Raw genomic sequence first — 22725 nt, forward strand, 5'->3', positions numbered from 1 at the left:
TTGTACTCTTATTTTTTTCCCTTTGATAAACTTTTCTCTTTTAAATGAGACAAAAACATATCATTTGCTTTCTGTAAGTAAACACAGTTAGTTTCTATGTCATACTTCCAACTGTTGCATCTGGTAAAAGTTTTTCTTACTTTCTGGTGGTGCAGTTCTTCTGTCAGAGCATCATTGCTTTTATCATTTCTTCTTCACTGTTTGTACAGTGATATTTTAAGTCTTACCAAGACTAAATTGTCTCATGCACATCCACACTTAGGATATTCAGTCTCATTTCATGGAATCATAAAAGTTGGAAAAAGACCTTTAAGACTGATGAGTCCAACATTTGCTTATAAACTTGGCAACATGTGTTCCAGTTGTACATCACTGATATTGAAAATCATGTATCTGCTTATGAGAGAATGTCTCCTGAGGATTAATTACTCTTTTGGCAGATGTATAGAGGATGGAAACCCGTGAGCTTAGTGGCTGAAGCAACAGGCTGGCTCACTACCTTAACAATCTACATAACAAAGCCCATAGGAGCTCAGTAAAAGCTTTGGTTTGTAGATTTTGTTGTTCGACTTCTCACTGACAGCTATAAAACTGAGTAATAACTGAGTGTCATTTATATATCATAGCTTTCATCCAAGAATCATAAAAATTTGTAAAGGTGTACATAGTGTTCTCCCTTCTACAGCCATGCATGACAAAGTGAGACACCTAATGCAGAATGAAACAAGACCTAAGCTGGGAAGCTCTTAACTTGGGAGACTTCCACTTCACTGTTTGTTGCCTTCCCTCACAGTTGTGCTATCAGTAGGCACTACCAAGAATATTAAAGTTTTTACTGCACAAGTTGTGTGGCTAAACTTGTGCACCGAGAAAGGTATGACTGCTACAGACATTTTAAGTGATGTATGAATACCACATACAATTTGCACAAGAGAAAAATACTTTTCTGAGCAATGTTTCTGACAGGCTTCCTTTATCACTTTCATTTTCAGTTATCCCTAAAGGAAGATGCAGTTTCATTGTTACCTTAGTGAAGGCTCGGTAGCACAAACCACACAGTTCTACCAGGTAGGCCAGAGTGAAAACAGCATTCTGAATTACAAAGCTTAGTAACTTTGAAAAAGGCTCCAGAAGACTCTGCAATGACATGAGTTAGAGAAATCAATAACTGTCTACTTAGTAAAATAAAAAGCATTCCAACTCTGAAATGTCTGAATGGAACAGCATCATTTTTATCTCAGACACTTATCTGGTAGGGATTTACAGAGTTTTGGTCAAATGGCTCTCTCAGCTAGCATTTGCCTTCATGCTGGGATGAGAAATTAGAAGAAAAAAAAACAACAGAAAATAGCTTCATCTCTGACCCAGTGCTTATGAGACATAAGAAATTCTCTCTAGTGTTTATGAAGGAAACCTCACTGACCTCAATGGAATTGTACTGCAGAACTTCTAAAGAAGCTTATTAGTATTTTATTTTAAAAGTAAAGAAAAAAGAAGAGGTGAAGAGCACCTTCAATAGAACATCAAATCTTTAAGAAGATATACATTCATACACATGCAGGAATGCAATCCCACCCACATTCTACCGTAACCTAGATTCCAAAGCTCTTAATATTCTCCAAAAAGTATCAGATTGCACAATTGTATGCTCCTATGTAGTACTTTCCTGGATAAAAGAAAACATTCATAGAAGAGTGAAGGCTGGCTCAATCTGAGCCAACAGCCTTTTGCCTTCTTGGAACTTACCCTGGTGGCACTAGTGGTAGGTATCTTCAACAAGCAAATCATGATTCTTAAGCTAGAATCTAAAGAACACTGTGAATATATTTGAAGGCAGGGGAAAAAAAAGAAAAAAAAACAAAGTTAGAACCTTTCTGTGCACAGAATGAATGAGTTATAGACAGCTGACTACGATCGCTAATGACTGATTTTTACTTGCCTTGCCTAAGATGGATTATTCCTCAGCAATCACACTTTCATAAAAAAGGCTATTTAGAAAAGACAACTTTAATCCATTTAGGACAAAACTCTCCTAGAAAAATAGATTTTCACTGCAATAAAAATGGGTTGGGGAAGAGTTGGTTAGCAGGTCAGAAGTTACTCATCTATGCACCATCTATATTTCTGTGGGTTTTATATTTCTGTGGTTGCCCTGGACTAAGACATTTTCCCCCACACTCAAATACAGGGGTTGCTCACATCCCATAATATCAGAATGCTGTTGCAGTTGCCCCTCTAAAGTTGTTCCTTATAGTGCAATTGATTTTTTCCTCTGAGTAAATCACATAGATTGTGGCTGTGAATGAGGCTTCTCAGGGTCTACCCATTGTATTGCCCCATCCTTGCTGCAAAAAGAACAGCAGAGACATTTATGACCTCAAAGAAAGGAACAGGAGATGCAGTCAGAACTATTAAAAAACAATTAATTTCTTCTTTTTTTTTATTTTGAATAGACAAGATGTAACAGATTGGAGGTGGCAAGTATAGAAAAAGAAGGGTAATTGACTGGCTTAGTTAAGTGCTGCAGGATAGTGCCTCAGTTTACCAAAATGTAAAAAAGGCTCAAAGATCCAAGTAGCATGACAAGGAGTTTAATATCATTCATGCGATTTGGTGGTGACACCAATGTAAAAGACAACATTGTGAGTCACAAAATTAGATTTTGGATCTCTCAGCTCATATTGAGCACCGCTAATCTGTGCAAAAGAAATTACCACTGGGCTCGCTTATGTCATAGGAAATAAAGGCAAAACAAGAGCATCAGAATCCAGCATTTACTGGAAAGACAGAAAAGTTTTTACTGTGTTTACTGAAAGACCACCTCGACATATACACACCAGGAGATAAGATTCCTCTGTATTCCACTGAGCATTCATTAATTAGAGCATAAAACTTCCAGATTTAGTTTCTGAAACTCTACTCTAAATACAGCCTGAACAATCTGGTCAGTCAAACAAGCCAGGCTCGGCTCAATTCCCACTAGTTTGAGTTCTTCTGCCTGCCTGCCTATTGTGTACTTTTAGCAAATTAATTAGGCAGTGCTCCTCTTCTTGAGAGTTTTGTTTATTTCAATTGTAAAAAACAGGTGGATTTTTATCATCAAAATAGTGATTCTCTTACACGCAGTATTCTAACCTGACAAAACAGGGCACAGAAAGTATAAAGAGTGGGGGAAAAAAATAGCTGAAGAATACTCTGTTATCCACAGAAAATATAATTAAAGGGATGGATCAAATATACCATAAATCTAGTTCTCTGGAAACATTAATTGAATCTTTAGAAAATATTTGTAACAACCCACTCTGATTTTTCACCCATAGCTTTTCCACTGTTTTGGTACATCCTGACCAATGACCACATAGCTCATTTCATACCTTAAGTGGCAAAACACAAGGCAGTTTAGTCAGGAAGGTCTGAAACTGATTACTAATTGTGGTCCAGAGGTTGCTGGGTGAATCCATCGGCAAGGCTTCCATAAAGGTAGCAATATTTTCCAAACAGCGGAGCATTGCCCCCCCTGCTGGTAAACTCTTCTTATTGTTTAAGCCCTGGGGAACAAAACAAGAATGATAAACTCATGCAGACCTGTACAAATGGTCCCCCGAACAGTACCTGGAAATGCTGAGGTTAATCTGTTCAGACGAAATACTACTTACCTCTTCTATAATGCTAATGATAAAACGTGCAGGAATTTTGAACTGTGACAGTTAAGTGTACTTCAGTTCATAGAATCACTTAGGTTGGAAAAGATCTTTAAGACCACCAGGCCAAACCATTAACCTAAGTCCACCACTAAACCATGTCTCTAAGCATCACTTCTATACATCTTTTAAATTTCTCCAGGGACATGCTCCACCACTTCCCTGGGCAGCCTCTTTCAATGCTTGGCAACTCTTTTAATGAAGGAACCTCCCCTGGCACAACTCATCAACTGTTATTTGCAAAAAGAGACTGATCCTCATCTCACTACAATCTCTTTTCCAGTACTTGTTGCAAGCAATAGCCTCCCCTCAGCCTCCTTTTGTCCAGACCTAAACAACTCAAGTTCCCTCACCTGCTCCTCATAAGACTTGTTCTCCAGACCCTTCAACCAGCTTCACTGCCCTTCCTTGGACACACTCCAGCTCCTCAATGGCCTCCTTATATGAAGGGGCTCAAAACTGAACACAGTATTTGAGGTGAAGCCCCGCTGGTGACAAGTACTGGGAGAGGATCACTTCCAAAGTCACGCTGGCTGCACTGTTTCTGCAGCAAGCCAGGGTGCTGTTGACCTTATTGGCCACCTGGGAACACTGCTGGCTCACTCAGCTGGCTGTCGATAAACATCCCAATGTCCTTTTCCACCAGGCAGCTTTCCAACCATGAAAGTATTTTACTTCTTAAAACTACTGACCAAGGAATTTTGAGCCAAAATGTTATAAGCAGGGCCTTAAAGCATAACCTGCTTAGCCTGGCATGTCAGGAAAACAAAGCAGAACTCATAAAACATTCACCAGTGGATTGTATATGCTTTCCTTTGGACAGTTTTAAACAAGATAATGACCATGTCTGATTTTCAGGCTTGTGTAGTAGGGTCAGGCCTGGAAATATACAAGCAATTTTGTAGTGACGTAAAAAACCTCATATGGTTCAACCATCGTGTTACTGGAAGAGCAGGATACATGCTGGGACCAGCATGAGGTAACATTTAGAGTAGAAACAAGCCAAGGGCACAGAAGGCAGTTAGTGCAAGGTAAGCAATAAATCTTTCAGCTACTTACAGAAACTGCCATTAGATACAGAGGAGAGATAGAACTGAGATGCATGAGCACAAATGTTTCTGAAAACTAGAAATAGTGCTAGGGTAGGGGATGATCCACACTACTGATTTGTAAGATAGCACCAGTAGCTGGTACATGAAAAAATAAGCAAACAACAAACAGACAAAGAACACCAAAGCCAACAAAACATACACACAAACCCCACAAAACAAAAACCTAACAAACCACACACACAAAAGCCCAAAACCAACCATCAAACAAAACGAAATCCACTAACCTAAGTGAGATCCGAAACAAAATGGTGAAGACAGCCTAACTCTGCTTCCATGTAGGGCAAAAGATAAATTCACAGCTTTTGGCAATGCAAGTTCTAAGTTTTAATGAGTGAGAGGAAATGAACCAGAATGCTTGATAATGCTAATAAAACTAGCACCATTAACACAGCTGATTTTCAACATACCTCTAACAGCTGGCTTAGAGCAGCAATGGAACTCAGTTCACTGAAGTCCATAAGAGATGTGGCCAAGGTCCGTAAAAAACTTCCATCTGAAATTTGAATGACATTTTTGCACTGAAGTCCTACAAAGGGAACTGAAAGGGTCAGAAACGCACTCAGGTACCACATACTACCTTTAATATTGCTCTGGAAGAGCTGGGGGAAGATGCCATTGGGAGCCAACTGGTGGAACACACAACGGAGGAACTGCTTGGCCACACCTGCAGCATTTCCAGGGATCATCATGCTGGAATGAAAGGAAAGAAAAGGAAGAATGAAATTGCACTGCAGATGAAACACTTCTCAAAGTGTTTCATGGAGAAAGTAACTACATGGAGAAAGTAACTACATGGAGAAAACAAAGATAATCCTGTTCTTTTTAATTATGGATATGTTCAGTTGTGAGTGAGCCAGTCTAAAGCAAAACTGTCCTAATTAAACAAAAAACAGTTCATCATATTGTTTTAGCACTTCAGCTTGACTATGCAAAGCTGAAAAAGGTCTAGGCACATACTGAAAGTATTTAAATCTCAATAAATAGTTGCATTTTTTCTGACTCTCCATGTACTCTTATTTCTGAGTCATCCAAGTTCGAAACTTAATCCTGTTCTCACCTTGTGATACAGATGAGTGATACAGAATGAAGTTATTTGCTTTACTGTAAAACACAGACAAGTAAACATAGATGTTACAGTATTTATTTGCTTTTTGCAGTTTCCTTCAAGAGATGAAGTACTTCCTAATCACTCAGAAAATGGTGTAATTAAAAAAAGCTATAGTATTACCTATTTACTCACAAACTGAACACCTTAACATGTTTTACATCCTCTCAAAATGAATTTACCCTATTCAGCATCTGACTTACATAATGAGACACCACTGCCAAGGATTCTCCATGGCCAAGGACGATTCACTTGATTGAATGTATGCAGGTAGATTATGAAGAGAAATACTGAACACGGAAAAAGCCAGAAAAAGTGGAATTGTGGTAACCAAAAGGCATCTTTAAATTATCTCTTAATGTGAGTTTTTTCAAGTTCAGTGCATATGAATCCATATTCAGAATACATGAGATACCTCAAGTGTGAGAGGACAAGTTTTTCCTCTAACTCACAAACCTTAAATAAATGTTTAACAAGTTAAATGTAGTTGTTTTCAGGGCCAAGGAAGGTAATGCTTTAGATTATTTTTTTTTTCATTTTGCCCTTATTTTGAGGAAGTGCCCTTAGTGCCTAAGGTAACCTTTGCTACTATACCTTTCTGCTTGATTAGAAAAACTCATACTTGATGCCAACCTGGAATAAAAATGAAAAACAATAAATAAGTGAAGCTGATACTTTCCTAGGTTTCAGTTTTAAGTAAGTCAATAAAGTATACTTTTTTTAATAATAAACATGAATTTAAGAGAATGTATAAAATATCACCAGAGAGGTCTTCTGAAGAGCACATAAATTCAGCCAAATAATGTTTGCACAGCATGTAAACTCTATTCACTCTTGCAGTTTGACAAACACTTAACAGCTCTAAAGACAAGCCTCCTTGCCTTCCTCTACTAGCATGAAGTTGACTCAGTAAAGCTACTGTCTTGCATGGATATCATGGATAATTATTAAGCTAGAGGGATTTGGAGAGAAAAAAAAACTTTGCTGGAAGCTGCCTGCTGGCTGAATTGCTTCTGATTAACACAGCAACACAGACTAAACCACAATTCTCTACTTGGCAGTCTGAAGGGAGGCTTTTAGTTTCAGAATTTGGCACCTAAAGAACTGGCCTAATTTCAGAAACACTAAGTACCTGTAAACTCTCACAAAGTTAGATGAGAAATACTGGGTTCTCAAAAATCAGGTCATTTATTTTAGTACCTAAATATAGACTTGAAAGGCAAATACAGGCATTTGGTAGTGAAAATTTGATAGTGTCAGTACTGGGACCAATAGCATTCAGTGTATTCATTAATGATCTGGATGAGGGCATGGAGTGCACTGTCAGCAAGTTTGCTGAAGACACCAAGCTGGGTGGAGTGGCTGACACACCAGAGAGCTGTGCTGCCATTCAGAGAGGCAGAAGAGTTGGCTAGGGAGAAGTTTAATGACGTTCAACAGTCATGCACCTGGGAAAGAACAACCCCATGTATCAGTATAGTTTGGGGATTGACCTGCTGGAGAGCAGTGAAGGGGAGAAGGATTTGGGAGTCCTGGTGGATAGAAGGGTGGCCATGAGCCAGCAGTATGCTCTTGTGGCCAGGAAGGCCAATGCCATTCCAGGGTGTTATTAGAAGGGTATGGTTAGTAAGTCGAGAGAGGTTCTCCTTCCCCTCTACTCTGCCCTGGTGAGGCCTCATCTGGAGTATTGTGTCGTTCTTGGCCCCCCAGCTCAAGGAGGACAGGGAGCTGCTTGAGGAAGCTCAGTGCAGAGCCACAAAAATTAAGAAAGTTGAGCATCTTCCTTATGAGGAGAGACTGAGGGACCTGGGGCTGTGGTGCTTGGAGAGAAGACTAAAGGGTGACCTCATTCATATTTATAAATATGTAAGGGGTGAGTGCCAGGAGGATGGAGCCAGCCTCATCTCGGTGATGCCCAGACACAGGACAAGGGGCAGTGGTTGGAAGTTGAGGTATAGGAGGTTCCATGTGAACCTGAGGAGGATTTTTTTCACTGTGAAAGTGACAGCATTGGAACAGGCTGCCCAGGGAGGTTGTGGAGTGTCCCTCTTTGGAGATACACAAGAATCATGTGGATGTGTTCCAGTGTGACCTGCTCTAGGTGATCCTGCTCTGGCAAGGCGGCTGGACCAGATGATCTTTCAAGGTCCCTTCCAGCCCCTGACATTCTATGATTCTATGAAAACACTGAAAAAAATCTTACAGCAAAATCATACACTTTGACACAAACAACTAGCATTGGGGATGTTACCAAAACAACACACCTGTGATACTAAAAGCTACTAAAAATGCATTCTAAAGACGCACATCAGAAGCATCTTTTACATCCAAAATACCAAGTAAGTTTTATTTTCATCTGCCACACTTCAGTATTTCAGCTGATAGAAGCTGATACGTCTACATAGAAAGTTCATAGAGCTACACTAATTTACATCTGGCGATGACCCAGCTTTCAATGTTTGAATTTGACTCACAATCATTTTAGGCTGGTTTTAGCTGCTGCTCAATCCTCTCTCAGTCTCTGCTCTGAAAACAGTTTCTTCTGTAGTCACTGCTGCAAAATCCAAAAAGGATCCTTAGGCAGCTCAGTTGAATGCAGCAGTGTATAACAAAATGGATGGTCTCTTTCATTAATGGTGCATGACAAATTTGGAACACAGCACACTTTTAACAGTGCTGTAATCTCAGGCTGGATGGTGCAGGGGATTGAAAATTATAGTTGTCCGAGATGACAGCCAGTAGTGACAACAGGGGACATTTACCAGGAGTCTCATGTTGCATGCCATCTGCTGACCTAAAATAATCACCTGTCTCACTCCAAAGACTCAGTGTTGCTTCCTCACAGAAAAAGATAGTCCCCTTGGCCTTCATCCCCATATAAATTATCTTCCAAATGATTTCTTCTCTGTGGCTATAGTACTGCTGTATTTACAAGAATCAGACAGAACAGACAGCATCTGCCTAGATTAGAAACTTTGCCTCCATCAGAGGCATTAGCATTGACAGCAGGGAACTGTATCTTGGCAATTAATGGAAGACCTGAATAGATGTTGTATTTAAATTGAAATGGGAGGTAAAGGGTAAGCAGGATTCTGAAGAGCTGTGCCCTTGCAGAAGTCAGTCTAGTAATTTTAACTTCAGTCACTGAAAATAACATGGAAAAGGAAAGCCATGCATCATTTCCAGTACTACTCAGTTGTTCATTCTGAAACATGCCTCCCACTACTTAGCCAGGAAGTTGCGGAAGTGGTCGAAAGAGCAAGAATAACAGTGTGCCCAGGTGGCCAAGAGAGCCAGTGGCATCCTGGCCTGCATCAGGAATAGTGTAGTCAGCAGGAGCAGGGAGGTCATTCTGCCCCTGTACTCTGCACTGGTTAGACCACACCTTGAGTACTGTATTCAGTTCTGGGCCCCCCAGTTTAGGAGGGACACTGAGATGCTTGAGCATGTCCAGAGAAGGGCGACGAGGCTGGTGAGAGGCCTTGAGCACAGCCCTACGAGGAGAGGCTGAGGGAGCTGGGATTGGTTAGCCTGGAGAAGAGGAGGCTCAGGGGTGACCTCATTGCTGTCTACAACTACCTGAGGAGAGGTTGTGGCCAGGAGGAGGTTGCTCTCTTCTCTCAGGCAGCCAGCACCAGAACGAGAGGACACAGCCTCAAGCTACACCGGGGGAAATTTAGGCTGGAGGTGAGGAGAAAGTTCTTCACTGAGAGAGTCATTGGACACTGGAATGGGCTGCCCGGGGAGGTGGTGGAGTCGCCGTCCCTGGGGCTGTTCAAGGCAGGATTGGATGTGGCACTTGGTGCCATAGTCTAGCCTTGAGCTCTGTGGTAAAGGGTTGGACTTGATGATCTGTGAGGTCTCTTCCAACCTTGGTGATACTGCGATACTGTGTAACAAGTAATGCAATAGTAGTGGTGCACTTCAGTTAACCCAAGCACGTGGGTAAAAGTCAATTGAGAAAAAATAACAGACATCAAATGTTTAAGACTTTATCAGAGACTCAATTAGCATACAAAATATGTTTGAAAAGCCTGAGGAGCTTCAGGTATGCTAATGAACGATCATGCCTAAGAGTCAACAATCCTCCAGGAGCAGCAAGATTTAGAAAAGCTGACTACATTTGTATGTAGCTTGTAAAGCAGGAAATACATAGAAGTGAAAAATTCTGACAAAGCAGCAAAAAGGGGTAGCCCAGAGAATTCAGTCTTTCTAAGAAGCACAGAAGCTGTTTAAGAAAATTATACTGGAAGCACAGGGCCAAGGTACCCCATTGGTTAAGAAAAGATTTCAATAAAGACAGCAAAAGAAAGGGAAGGTGAGCAAAGTCATTAGAAAAGAAAGAAAGCTTCTTTCAAAAAGCTGAAGTGAATGCAGGAAAATGCATACATTCTGAAAACTCCACTGCAAAAAACCTACAAGAAGGCAGGCAAAAAAACAGTTCAAGGAGCAAGTAGCAGAACAAATGAAAACTAACAGCAAATTTTTCTTCCAATAAGATCAAGAAGCACACCAGAGAGTATGCTGCATCGACTGCTGTTCAGGTAATAAAGATGGCACTCAAGGAAGATAAAGGTACTGCACAAAAACTTTACATCACTGCTTACAGTGGGACATGCTGAGGAGATTCCCAGGCATGGAAGGGAATCCCTTCCAACCCTTTGGAAAGTAAAACGGGAGAATATCAAAAGATGCTGCTGAAAATTAAAGGGACAGAGGGAAGAAGTTACATAAGGAAGGGACAAAATGGTAAGTAACAAAGAAGCAGACACAGATAGATGTTATTCACTTATGACTTCTAAAACGCATAATTTCATAGTTAAGCAGTTTATGTAAACCCAACTGCAGACACAAAACTCCTTCAATCATAAGCATGAGAAGAAAGTCCTGTATTTACCTTCCTACAGACTGCATGATATCCAACAGCAGAGGAGCCGCCAAATCTGGACTAAGGTGAATGAAGGTCGAGAGCACAACTATGGCCAGGCCTAGTGTTTCTTCATCATATTCTTCAAGAATAGCCCCACAGTCATGGCACCTGCAAGGAAGAGTTTTTAAAACTAACATTAACAAATTTAAAACAAAGTATTAATATATATACACACCTAAGTGTATAGTTATGTCTTTTGAAAGTGCTATTCTTCCACGCACTCTATTCAAAATCTATTCAGACAGATAATGTAATCATGATCTTTTATATAATTAATAACAGTCCATGGCTTTCAAACATTAATAAAGCCTGCCTATGGCAGGAGGTTGGAACAAAATGATCTGTGAGGTCCCTTCCAATCTAAACCATTCTAGGATTCTCACTAGCTGCACTGACTTCATTGACAAATGAAAGAAAGCCACAGGGCAGGTCTTGATTTGTGTTCTTCATTGGCAACTGTTAGCCATTTTCTTCACTGGTACCAGACTGCTCTAGTCTGCACTATCCAAGATAAACTTGCAGCAGTGAAGAGCAGCCCACAGCAATGTGAATACCACATAGTTTGCATAACTTGGACCCAGGCAAGGACTCAAAGTCCTGGCACTCTTCTATTTCACATCATAGACACAAACAATGGTACCCATAGATGATTTTAAAGTGATGGAACAATATCATATTCATAATTCATGACTGACAGGAAGGACAATAACAAATTATACAACTAGGAAACAATGATCTAATTGGTTCCCACAGCAGTTACAGCTAATAAGAAAGAAAGGACCTCTCAGAGACACAGAATCTTAGATTTCAGAGAAGTCTCCTTGCCAAGTGCCAATTTGCTGCAAAGTCACTTATCCTGAAACTTTTAAAGACAGCTAAGTAAGTTCTGAAAGGGCTTAGTAATTTCTACTTATAAAAGGGACATCAGATTTAGGAGAGAAGAGACAGGCTGCCACAAGCCATGAGAAAAGCACATCCATGTGGGAAACTGGCTTCTCTCAGCCCAGTAGGAAGGCTTGCTTAATCTGATCAATCAGTTGCTAATGACTCACATAGATTGTAATATATTAACTTAATGGACTTGTACAAGTGACTTTTTTGCCTTTGTTATTAAACAGAAATAAAATATGCCAATAAAGTCATGGAAGTCAAGCTCAGTTGCTCTGTACATTGATAGGTGGTGCTAGGTCTTTGATGAAATAGCCAAAGAAAGTGCCAAAGATAAGCTTAACTTTTGAGATGCTTCACTTTGCCACACAAAAAGGTCCCTTCCAGTCACAGCCTGCATAACAGTCCTGTATTTCTCCAACGATCATCCTGGCATGCCTGTCCACTAGACTGAGCACAGGAGCACAAGCAAGAAGTTCTGGATTCTCTTCCCAATTTTTGACCAAATCAATACATGGCCCTTTACTGACTTCTCTGTTTATATCTTTAATGAACGCAGGCTTTTTTAACACTTCCTTTAGAAGCATTTAAACCAACCAATTATGGTTTGCAAAAGCTTTCAGGATCAGTGAGTATCAGCATTAAAAGTGCTGACTAAAACACTATAAGTACACATGATTACATATCAACAGTTACCTATTTCAAAAGAAATCCAAAAGAATTTTTTAAGAGGGTGTTTTTATTCTTACAAGACAAAAATGGTTTCTCATGGGGTCACAAGGAAGACCTTTCACTTAAAATAGGCTGAAAGTGCCTCCCCTGCCCTCCATGCAGACACAATAGCTTGACTCATCATTTAGCCTGTGCAAACTCAGACAGGTCCTACTGCATTAAAAATGCATTTTGCTGGCAGCATTTTAGAAAATGTTTATCTTGGGGTTAAGGAAATATAAAAATTTAAAACACACAGCACAGAGATAATAGAATGTACTTCATAGTTTCCATAAAGTGCACCTATATTTTACTTGACCTATTTGAAGTTCAACCAGTTCTTTGAAAGAAAGAGAACTTACTTGTCACTCATCACAACGGGCTGGTCATCAGCAAATTCTTCTGGTGCAGGGACAAACATACTGACTATACTGGGTGCTGACAGCAAGCTGGATTTTGTGGCACCTTAAGGCAGTCAGACAAAAATAATAATTAAAACAAACAAAATCAAACAAACACTAAAGAAAAATCACTAAACAGAAATGCAAACTGCTCCAAGAGCAGAATTCTAAAGAATCATAATGGTTTGACTGTGCATTGAAAGAAGAAATAACGTATGTCTTCTAAAGGACACATAGCATATTCCTTACTTCTGCCAGATTTTTCCAAGTAACATGATCAGTTAAAAATAAAACTAAACAAAAAATCCCTGGGAAAAGAAAACAAAGAACGAAGATTACAGGAAGGAAGCAATTGTGTCTACTCTTTCTTCAGGGTGAAAGGGTTATTCTGAAGTTGTTATGAGGCTGGATATCAAAATAATTGTAGTCTTTCTCACTAGTTAATAATCAAGAGTCATCAAGCTATGCGTATCCTCACTAACAAGGCAACAGAAAGAAATTAGGAAAGAACTGTGAGAGGAAATAATAGATAAAGAGTTGTGAGCATCGGAGGGCTGACAGCTAGAAATGTTTCCACTGAAAGTCTTCACAAGCATCTTTATTCTCTGAAGGTGAGTTGTTCAGCTAGGGGCATAGCCACTGTGACTGTATGGGGTTTCCTTTGGTTTTTGGCACTTCTTGTGCACTTTATTTCTGACAGGCACTTGTTTTAATGGGAAAAGTTATGTACAGCTAAAGATTCAAACTCTTGGCTTCTCTGAGCTCCGATTTACATAACTACAGCAAGATAACAGGTAACATCTCCAATATGGTGGTTTTCCTCTCTCAGTCCCTTAGTTTTCATTAAGCAGACAACAGCGGTTGCAAAAAATGCCTACAGAGGAGGCAACTAACCAGCCAGTCTGAGAAAGCTTCCGTATGAATAATCAGACTCATTCTTGAGTCATCAGAAACAAAGATCAAAGCTACTGTGATGTATGAGTTATGTCATTTCTCTGGTATGTCTTGTTGATGATCATTTAAATTGCTAGCAGTTTCATTTTCCAGGTCTTTAAGACAGAAAGAGACATTCAATCCTTGAAGAAAAGCAGCTCCTTTGGTTGCCACATGTAGCTTCCACGACAAAAACAGCACTACTCTTGCTCCCGCACAGTTCAGCTTCAGTAACACATCCAGGGAGCAAAGCTGGTAGACACCACCATTACGTATATAAGCTCTCCCCAAGAGCATCTCATTCTACATAAAGATCTTTTTTTTTTTTTTACTGGTTGCTTCAATCTGAAGGTTTGGATAGAATTTCTGATTAAATAAGACAAATTACTGCATGAAAAGCAAATTTAGTATCAGTGCTCATGCAAAATAATCTACAAAGCTCCCACAATTTCTAAATTCAAAATATGTGGAGTGATGAAGGTTTGTTTGGGTTTTTTCCACAATAAGAAGACAAATTTTAGACACTAGTTGCACTAAATATAGAAGGAAATATTTCTTTTATATACAGAGTTCAGTACTTCTTAACTGTGCCCCAAGATTTTGTTGGATATGAGCGGACACTCCGGGAAGTCCATAACACTCTTTGGTAACACAGGACACCACTCAGAATGCAAGCAATAGTAATGGATTTTCACAGATTTCTGGGTATGTTTTTTCTCCCCTCACAAATGAATTAAGATGCCTGTACCATGACTTTGGATGACTCACTGTGTTCTTCTCCAGATATAAGTCCCATCACAGCACACAAATGCTAAAAGTTGTCATATTGAAGGTTACAGTGTTGGAATAAAACTCAAAATAAAAATGTCCTCTCTCATGCACCAAACAGTAGGAAAGCAACAGGGTTTAGACAAAAACATAGGTCACCACCCTATTGCAAGGCTGTAAGAAAGTCTGGGTATCTTTTGGCTGTGAAGGAGTAGAGTTCACAAAGAAATGAGACTGAACCACATCCTGCATAAAGGCTTTGATGTCAGGGTTGACAGTCAAAGCCAGCAGTAGCAGAAAGCCAGTGCTTTTTACTGGTTGTTGCTGTTGTGAAACTGACAAATGTCTCTTCTAATAGTTTTTCAACAATCTACATTCTGCAGGACAGCTGAACGGAATGCAAAATTCAGCACCATTTGGCACTAATTTAAAAAAAAAAAAACACAAAACCACCTTCCTGGCAGTCTTAGTAGAGAGATCTGCTCAAACAGACATTCAACTAACCTCTGATTCTCAGTGGAGGTCCCTCCAAATCAGGGTTTAGGCAAACAGGGACATTGCACAGCCGCTTTCCATGCTGTATCTGCTCTGTGAACAAATACAGAACTTCAGTCTCTGGAACTATGAACCTAGCACTTATCAACAGCCCACAAGTGGCAAACACTTAAAACAAGAGAAAGACGAATAAAAAAGCAAGGGAGAGAAGGGAAGAGAAAGATGGAAAATAAAAAACACACGAAGAAAAAAGTTAACCTAATAGCAGAGACGGCATTTTAGAAAAGTAAGTATCATTAAGAAAGGAAGTGTAGCTGTAAAGATTTAACAAGATATGAAATATATAAGTCACAAAAAGAGGAAGACAGCTTTTAGAAATATCAAGTCAGATATAGTTTGTGCTGACAGAGGCTAGACACAAAGTGATTTTATTTTACAGATAGCAAGCCTGGGAGAAGACTGGTTTGAAATATGAACTAAAAGAGACAGACACCTACTAATATGAGAAAACATAAAAGCATACATTAACCACATCACATACATATTGTTACTTCACATATTTCCCAGTTCTTATACCCAAGCATAATAAGTCTTAAAACAGTGGTGTGACACTGAAATGACAAATAGTCACACTGAACATTTGTCCTGGAAAAAAGAACCTTGTATTGTCCAAATAATAATTGTACTTTAAAACGGGTGGTTGAAAAAGAGATTGAAAGATGTAAAGTTTTCTGGAAAAGAACATCTTACTTTGTGTCTCCATGTTTGAAGGCCTTTAGCTGCAGTGAATGTTGGAGCAAAAACTCATAGACGTTGTGAAGAAAGTTCCAGTTGTGGACTTGGAACACGACTAACAAGACAGAGTTCCTAAGTGGTTCTGAGTACTGACTTTTTTCTACTTGAATACAGGCTAACTACTTGCAGAATGAAAGCAATAGTATTTTCATCTCTAAACTCCTGCCTGAGAAACTAAATTATAGCAGCTAAGGCTCTTCAATAAATAAACTTACCTGCTGATAGAAAAAAAACACACATTCTTATCATGGACAAATTCTGACCCTTATGATTGAAGGATAATAATGAGCATACTACTCAGTAGACAGGATAATTCTGAACTATATGCCAAACCTTTAGCTATTGTTCAGCTACATGATTTAGGTTTGAAGGAACTCCATGCTGAAGAATGAATCAAGCAAAAATTTTAACTCATTTGTCCAGAACCAGCTGAAAAACATTCATTCAGCATGCTAAGTTCCACATAACATTTGAACCTTTCCTTTCCCTGGACACATGGATCTCCTGATAAATTCCTGAGAGGTATGAATGTCATTATGATAGCAAATACAGTATCTAGCAGTTATGATAAACCAGAATTGTTTAGTGGACTTGATGGACTGATCAGTGGACTGATTCTGTGACATCTGCTATGAATTTGGCCGTAAGGCATAATCTGAGTAATGAGGAAATTATTATTTTAAAGGGAGAATAAACAGGTCAGCGAGCAAGCAGAACCTTTCAATGCTCAGCACAGCTGGTAGAAACTACTCTAAAGAGAAATAAAACTGGTTTGTATAAGTCACAACCCCTTGTTGGTGTCAACACTATTGTAAACATACATGTAAATACTATACAGCAAGGATGAAATCCTATGCCTAACAAAATCAGCAGTGATAATTCCATTTCATTCAATAAAGCCAGGAAAAAAATCCAAGTAATGTGCAATACCATAGGGACACTACTGTACCAGAGGGGCTACTTTCTAATATATTTAACTATTGCAATTCATATCAGGTTAGAATTTGTTACTGTAAGTTTTCACTTTAGACTTCAGAGCAATTACTTCTCTGCAATGGTAGAATAGAAATACTCACTTTTTAAAATATACTGATACAGAAAGTGATTGGTTTAGGAAATAGAAATAAGGAACAATAAATGCAGCTCACCAGTATCCCAAGTGCTGATATTGTGGGGAGCACTAGACTGGTGTTCCAGCTGCCTCTTCATTAGCTGGTTCATTGTCAGAGCTCCCAAAGAGCCTCTTTTCATTTGTCTGAACTGAGCTGCAAGTCAGAAATGCAAAAGGATTTCAGGGGCTCAGACAACATGTAAACCTAATTTTATGACCTCATCTTACAAGCCAGCATGAGATAAATACTGAAAGGACAATGATCACTTGCTCTAAGGATCTTGCTCAAGCCAGTATGCATTTTTCATGCAACTACAAGGGGTATAATTCTGACCACAGTGACATCAGTCATAAGTAACTTGGATTCAGGGATTCAGGATGTCATCCACTGAGTCAACCGTCAATTCATTTTTGTCTCAAAATGTGATCACAAAAGCTCTTAAAAAACATTTGGTATCTGTGAAGTCTGATACCACCCCAAAATTCCCATGCTGACAGGTTGATAAATACATACTTGAATCTCATTCAGATACAACGTACTGACAAAGGAAACTCAGGAAAGTAGGGAGGACTGCTCTGTTCGTGCTTCCCATAGGAAAACAAATTCACTGGCTGGGACTGTATGGCACTATGCCTTCACGGGTGACACAAGAGAAACAGGCCTCCTAAATGCTCACCACTCAAGTATAACACCTGCACATTCCTCCTAAATATGAAGTTAGTATGACAGTGAAGATGGGTCCATTTTGTAACTTCGCTGCTACTCCTCTAACATGGACTACCAAGTCACAAGCAATTGCTTTTTCCTCATCCAGCTACTTACAATGCTTCTTTAAGTGGATTAAATGAGGAAGAAATGGATCATATACAACTCCTGATTTTCTTACTTCTTTCTCCTTAAGAAAATTCAAATTGAACAAGCATAACATTGTCTCTTTGACAGTTGAACTTAGCAATATATTTCTACCACTGAATCCAAAATAATTGTTCATAGTTTGAAGACTGAGTTTTAATGTCCTGCTTGAACAAGGCATGTGAGACTGCTGGCATGCATCTCCATGCAGGAAAAGTTTTTAAACTGTTTCCTTCGGTATATGTTCAAATGCTTTCCTCAACAGGGCCATAAAATGAAGGCAGCAAAGCAAAATCTTCTCCTAAAGATTATTTTCATCTGCAACTATGTTCAACATAATTAAAATTAACACTAACACAATCCCTGGTAGCTCTGCCCTAAAATTCCAAACCAGACCCAACTAAGCTCTGAAAATAAACCCAGCATTTTGCATTATTAAGTAATGGAGAATTACAGACAAGGGATAAACCACAACTTCAAGAATGTTCTGAGGGGTTGAGTGCCTTCTCCTAAACTCGCTCTAATCAGTTTTTATCCAAGAATTTCAAATTCAGTGGAAGCAAATACAAGCCCTGAGTAACAATAAACACAAGCACTTCATTGGAAATCTGCATACTGACATTTTATTAGGTGAAATATTCCAAGCTTTCCCTCCAACATATCAGAGTGCATTTAAACTCTATTTTTGGTCCAAGTACAAACTTCTCCAGCATTGCTGCAAAGCAGCCCTTGTATAACTGAACTTCTGTAATTGGACCAAAAAACCACTCTGTTTCACTTTTAAAAGTTATATTGCAGCTGCCTTTCACAGTAAATTAGGAGAAAAATAGAATTCCCATCGTTTCCAGGGCAAAGATTTTAAATAGATGCTTTATCATTTTATCAAGCATAGAATTTTCTGATGAAAGAACAGCAATTAACTATTGGAACTGAGATGCCTGCTTGGAATGCAGATGACTGTCAAAACACAGAAAATTATCTCTTTGAATTTTCTTAACAGCTTTGGTGATTGTAATTACCAAAATTTCACGCATATTTCACGTAACCAGGCTATTGTTGGTTTGGAATTTCAGGGTTCTTTACCTGATTTCACAAGGGCAGCATAATTCCAAATATTGGTACTTCAAGAAGAACAACTCTAAGAAGCCAGAAAACTCAGAGAGCTGTCAGCCTTTGAATGGTGCTGGAGCCAGGCTGATTTCTTCACACCAGCACTGACTTCATGCCTATGTCTGACTAGCAGCAGAGGGAGAGAAGTCCTCCTTGATCAAGTTGTTTTACAAGAAACCTATCATAAGATGATCAGTACCTTTCATATTGTAGCTGGTGAGTCTTTCATGTGTTAGCTAGTGATCTAGTCAATCACCCTACCATCACTGTGGAATACTCTACTTAAGTCCAAAACCAAAATATTCCTGTCACAGTTAATGATGTATGACTTCTATAGCTAGGCATTGACTGTACATGTAATATTGTCTATTTGTCCTACATAAGTGTTTTGTGCTCACACTCCTGATCAGGGCTTATTATGCAAAGCACTGTAAAGACATAGTAGTAGGTCAAAAAACTTTCAGCCTAAAAGGACAAGAGATACAATGGAAGCATTAGTGTCCCTATAGCAGCTGGAAACCGAGGTACTACAAAGAGGAAAGGGATATTTACAAAGGAATGCAGGCTCAGGATCATATGTATACTATTCCTGATTTTGTACACTGGAATTTACAGGAACACTTAGCACTCAGCAAAACCAGAGAGAGCACCTAACAAGCACCTCTTTAGCTGCTTTAGTAAGCGACAGCTGTATCATTAGGTGGCCAACAAATGTACTCTGACTATGAGATGCTCATGACATGAGACACTTGTAGTAAAACTGGAGAGGAAACCTCTAATTTGGACTACTTATCTAGCATGTCTAAAATAACATTTTCTTTTAATAGGCCAGACATCCCTTCCAACCAAAAAAAGCAGATGAGGAATTTCAGGAATCACAGTTTAGCAAGACTGTTGAGCTGATCTAGCAGCAAACTGGTATCAAAGTAGGTCATAATTTCCTCTCCCTTTTCCACTAGTTGGAGCTCTGCCTTCAAATGTGTCATTTACTATCACCTAAATGGACACATTATTATGGATTTCTTCAGTGTACTAAGACACCTCCACCATCCAACATCATCTATGTCTGCTGTTAAGCCATATGTCAATGTCTTCTTAAACCCCATCCATTTTCCCTTGAAATGGGTATGGGAATCTCAGGTAAATACTTACTGCACTCCAATGAGCAGCAGAGTGAAAAGCATTTCAAGGCATTTTACCAAAATTGCAACAGATTTTCTCCTAAGGTACAGCCAGAAAAGTACTGAAATCCACAGCTAACGGCCACATGCAGCTCTCACCCTCTGTTTCAGTGCACTGACAACTGACACTGCCTTCTCTTACTGGGAAACATTCAGCTTCAGTGAAAAACTGCTTTTAGCTCCTACCTACTCTGATTCGAGGAAACCACATTTGCCATGTTACAACAGGAAAGTCTTACAGTCGCTAACTGCTAAAATCCTGCTGACCAACAGGGATATAAAGAATTCAGTGACATCCAACACAGCTAAATTTCCAAGAACCAGGGAAACGCATTTGCCATACATGATATGCATCTGACACACAAATACAGCAATTTAGATTTAAACTTGAAACCAGAGGTAAGCTTACTTGTTACAGAAGAATGACTACTTGTCTCTGGGACACCTGCTTCAAGAGTCGGTGCAGATGATGACTCTCTTGGCATTTCCAGTGTTGAAAGACCTTTGGCAGCAGAATCTGCATGCGAAAATTATGCTTAAACTCTTGCTATTTAGCACCAATACATATTTTCCATCTACTTTCTCCCTGGATGCCTTTTCACATCTTTTCAGCCATCCATTGACCATCTGGCATTCCTAGCAGTTACAAAAGAATTCAGTGTGTGTGTTGTAATTTATAGAAGCACAAAGATCTACTGCTTAAAATTATTTTTAAAGCAGATTTTTACCTACTTTTTTTAGTGCTTGGAACTAATAAATCCCACTCATGGACTTACTATCACCACCATGGAAATGAAAGAAGAACCACTGATGTAAAGCTATTTTATGTGACAGCTTAGCATCCTTTAAAAGCCTTATCTCCAACATGTTACCAGATTCCATTAAAAATGCAGTTAAAAGAGTAAGATTCTATTATTAAAAAGAAAAAGAAGCCATTAAAATGAATGTTTTTTATTTTATAGTAACTGAGACTGTCAACATGGGAAAAATAAAGCAAAGTCATTTTCAAGTGTTGATGGCTAGTTTCAGCACATCCTATAAAAATAAGTATGTATCTGTTTTGATAGAAGTCCCAGGCAGGAAAATGTAGACCAGCATCATGCACTTGAAGAACCAACCCATGTGGATACTTATATTGGTTATATCAGAAGCCCTTCTAAAACATATGTAAGTAAATAAGCGGAAAAACATTGACTAAGACTTTGAAATTATAATCAGCCCGTGATGATGATGATGATATTAAGCCTGCTTATATGAATTACAACACATACATTCACAAAGAAACTAAGCAATATGGCTAAACAAAGCAAAAAACAGAAGACACAAATACATTAAACTACTCAAGTTACCGGACTACCAAGTTACCAGAACTGCCAGTATCAACCTGTAAGGAAACTTAACAAGTCCTTATGAATGTTTTATGCTTCCCTTAGATGACACACTTAGGATTATGGCACATGTAACAGTCATTTGGCTGAATACATCTAGGTTCCACATGTGGGTTCAGAACCCCAACAGCCCTTTCAAGCTGTCTCAAGGACGATAGTGTTAGTTGCTATATGAAAATTGGCCATCACTGCTGGTAAAAAAGGGTAACTGCATAACTCTTTCATGAGTACTCTACTCTATGAACCTCTGTGAAAGATTCAAAAGCACGTGACTCTTTTGTTTTCACAAAGCTCCAGAGGTTCTTCAGTTTACTGGAATCATAAATGGGATAAGCCTGAAACATAAAAGGAACAGCACAACAATGGTCATGCTGAACGATTTCTCCTTGTAAAAGTGGAATGTTGTAATAGGAAATTATATAATGGTTCCCTTTGAAGCAGTTTAGGAAGAAGTGAGCTCAGAAATGCATAAATATTTCCTTTCACTTCACTGTTAAAAGAGAACTGAGGCCTGAAAGATTCTTCCTTCTTTTAATGAATATGCTTTTTAAAAAAGACTGGTAAAACTGTAATAACTAAAAAAATCCTGGAGAAAAAACAAACCAAACCAAAACCTGGACAACAAAAACAAACCAGCAAGAGGAGGCAGCAGCAGACAGCTCTTAATTCTTGACACATCCAGTTGGAAACTGCAGAAACAGCTACAACACAGTTTCTCTCCAAATCATCTATTGAAATGACCTGGATAAACTTGGGATATACAGAAATAATTTATGGCTTTACCCATGCTTGAATCTTTAATCTTTTACAAACACATGCCCTGTAAACTTTGTGGATACTCAATACAAGGCAGGCTACAAAAAGGTTTTAGCATATAAACCCAAATATGTATGTCTGGTCTTAAAGGCAAATTGTGGTTAATTCCAGTGCTCTCAGTTCTGAAGTCTACAGCCTGATCATCTTTACATTCTGTGACTCAGTTTGCTTTCCACTTCCTTATCCTTACAGAAGAAATAATAGCCAAATTACTACACACAGAAGAGATTCAACTCAACATGGACTTGATTAGCAAGATAAAAAAGCAGAGAAATATGACTATTTTTTCTGGCACCTCACACAGACAGGCCACTCCCTAACTTGAAAATTAGAATCAATATTTTTGTCACTGACACGCAGTTATTTCCTTTCCCCTCACACATGTACAACATATATATGGTTAGTAATTTCCTTGTGAGAAAATAAC

General features: G+C 39.0%; 1 protein-coding gene across 2 annotated transcripts in view; it reads right to left on the reverse strand.

Annotated features, from left to right (window-relative positions):
- Window positions 1-22725, reverse strand: part of UNC79 (unc-79 homolog, NALCN channel complex subunit) — a 112515-nt gene that overhangs the window by 29713 nt on the left and 60077 nt on the right. For both annotated transcript variants that reach the window (XM_064142466.1, XM_064142475.1), the window contains exons 33-43: window positions 20504-20611; window positions 16988-17104; window positions 15054-15137; window positions 12810-12912; window positions 10816-10956; window positions 6513-6551; window positions 5391-5503; window positions 5221-5306; window positions 3375-3548; window positions 1747-1815; window positions 1027-1137 (exon numbers count right to left, since the gene is read on the reverse strand). In XM_064142466.1, the coding sequence (XP_063998536.1) occupies window positions 1027-1137; window positions 1747-1815; window positions 3375-3548; window positions 5221-5306; window positions 5391-5503; window positions 6513-6551; window positions 10816-10956; window positions 12810-12912; window positions 15054-15137; window positions 16988-17104; window positions 20504-20611 (1145 nt within the window). The remainder of the gene's footprint in view (window positions 1-1026; window positions 1138-1746; window positions 1816-3374; window positions 3549-5220; window positions 5307-5390; window positions 5504-6512; window positions 6552-10815; window positions 10957-12809; window positions 12913-15053; window positions 15138-16987; window positions 17105-20503; window positions 20612-22725) is intronic.

Source organism: Pogoniulus pusillus, chromosome 1 (genome assembly GCF_015220805.1).
Source record: "Pogoniulus pusillus isolate bPogPus1 chromosome 1, bPogPus1.pri, whole genome shotgun sequence".
In the NCBI taxonomy this organism is placed as follows: domain Eukaryota; kingdom Metazoa; phylum Chordata; class Aves; order Piciformes; family Lybiidae; genus Pogoniulus; species Pogoniulus pusillus.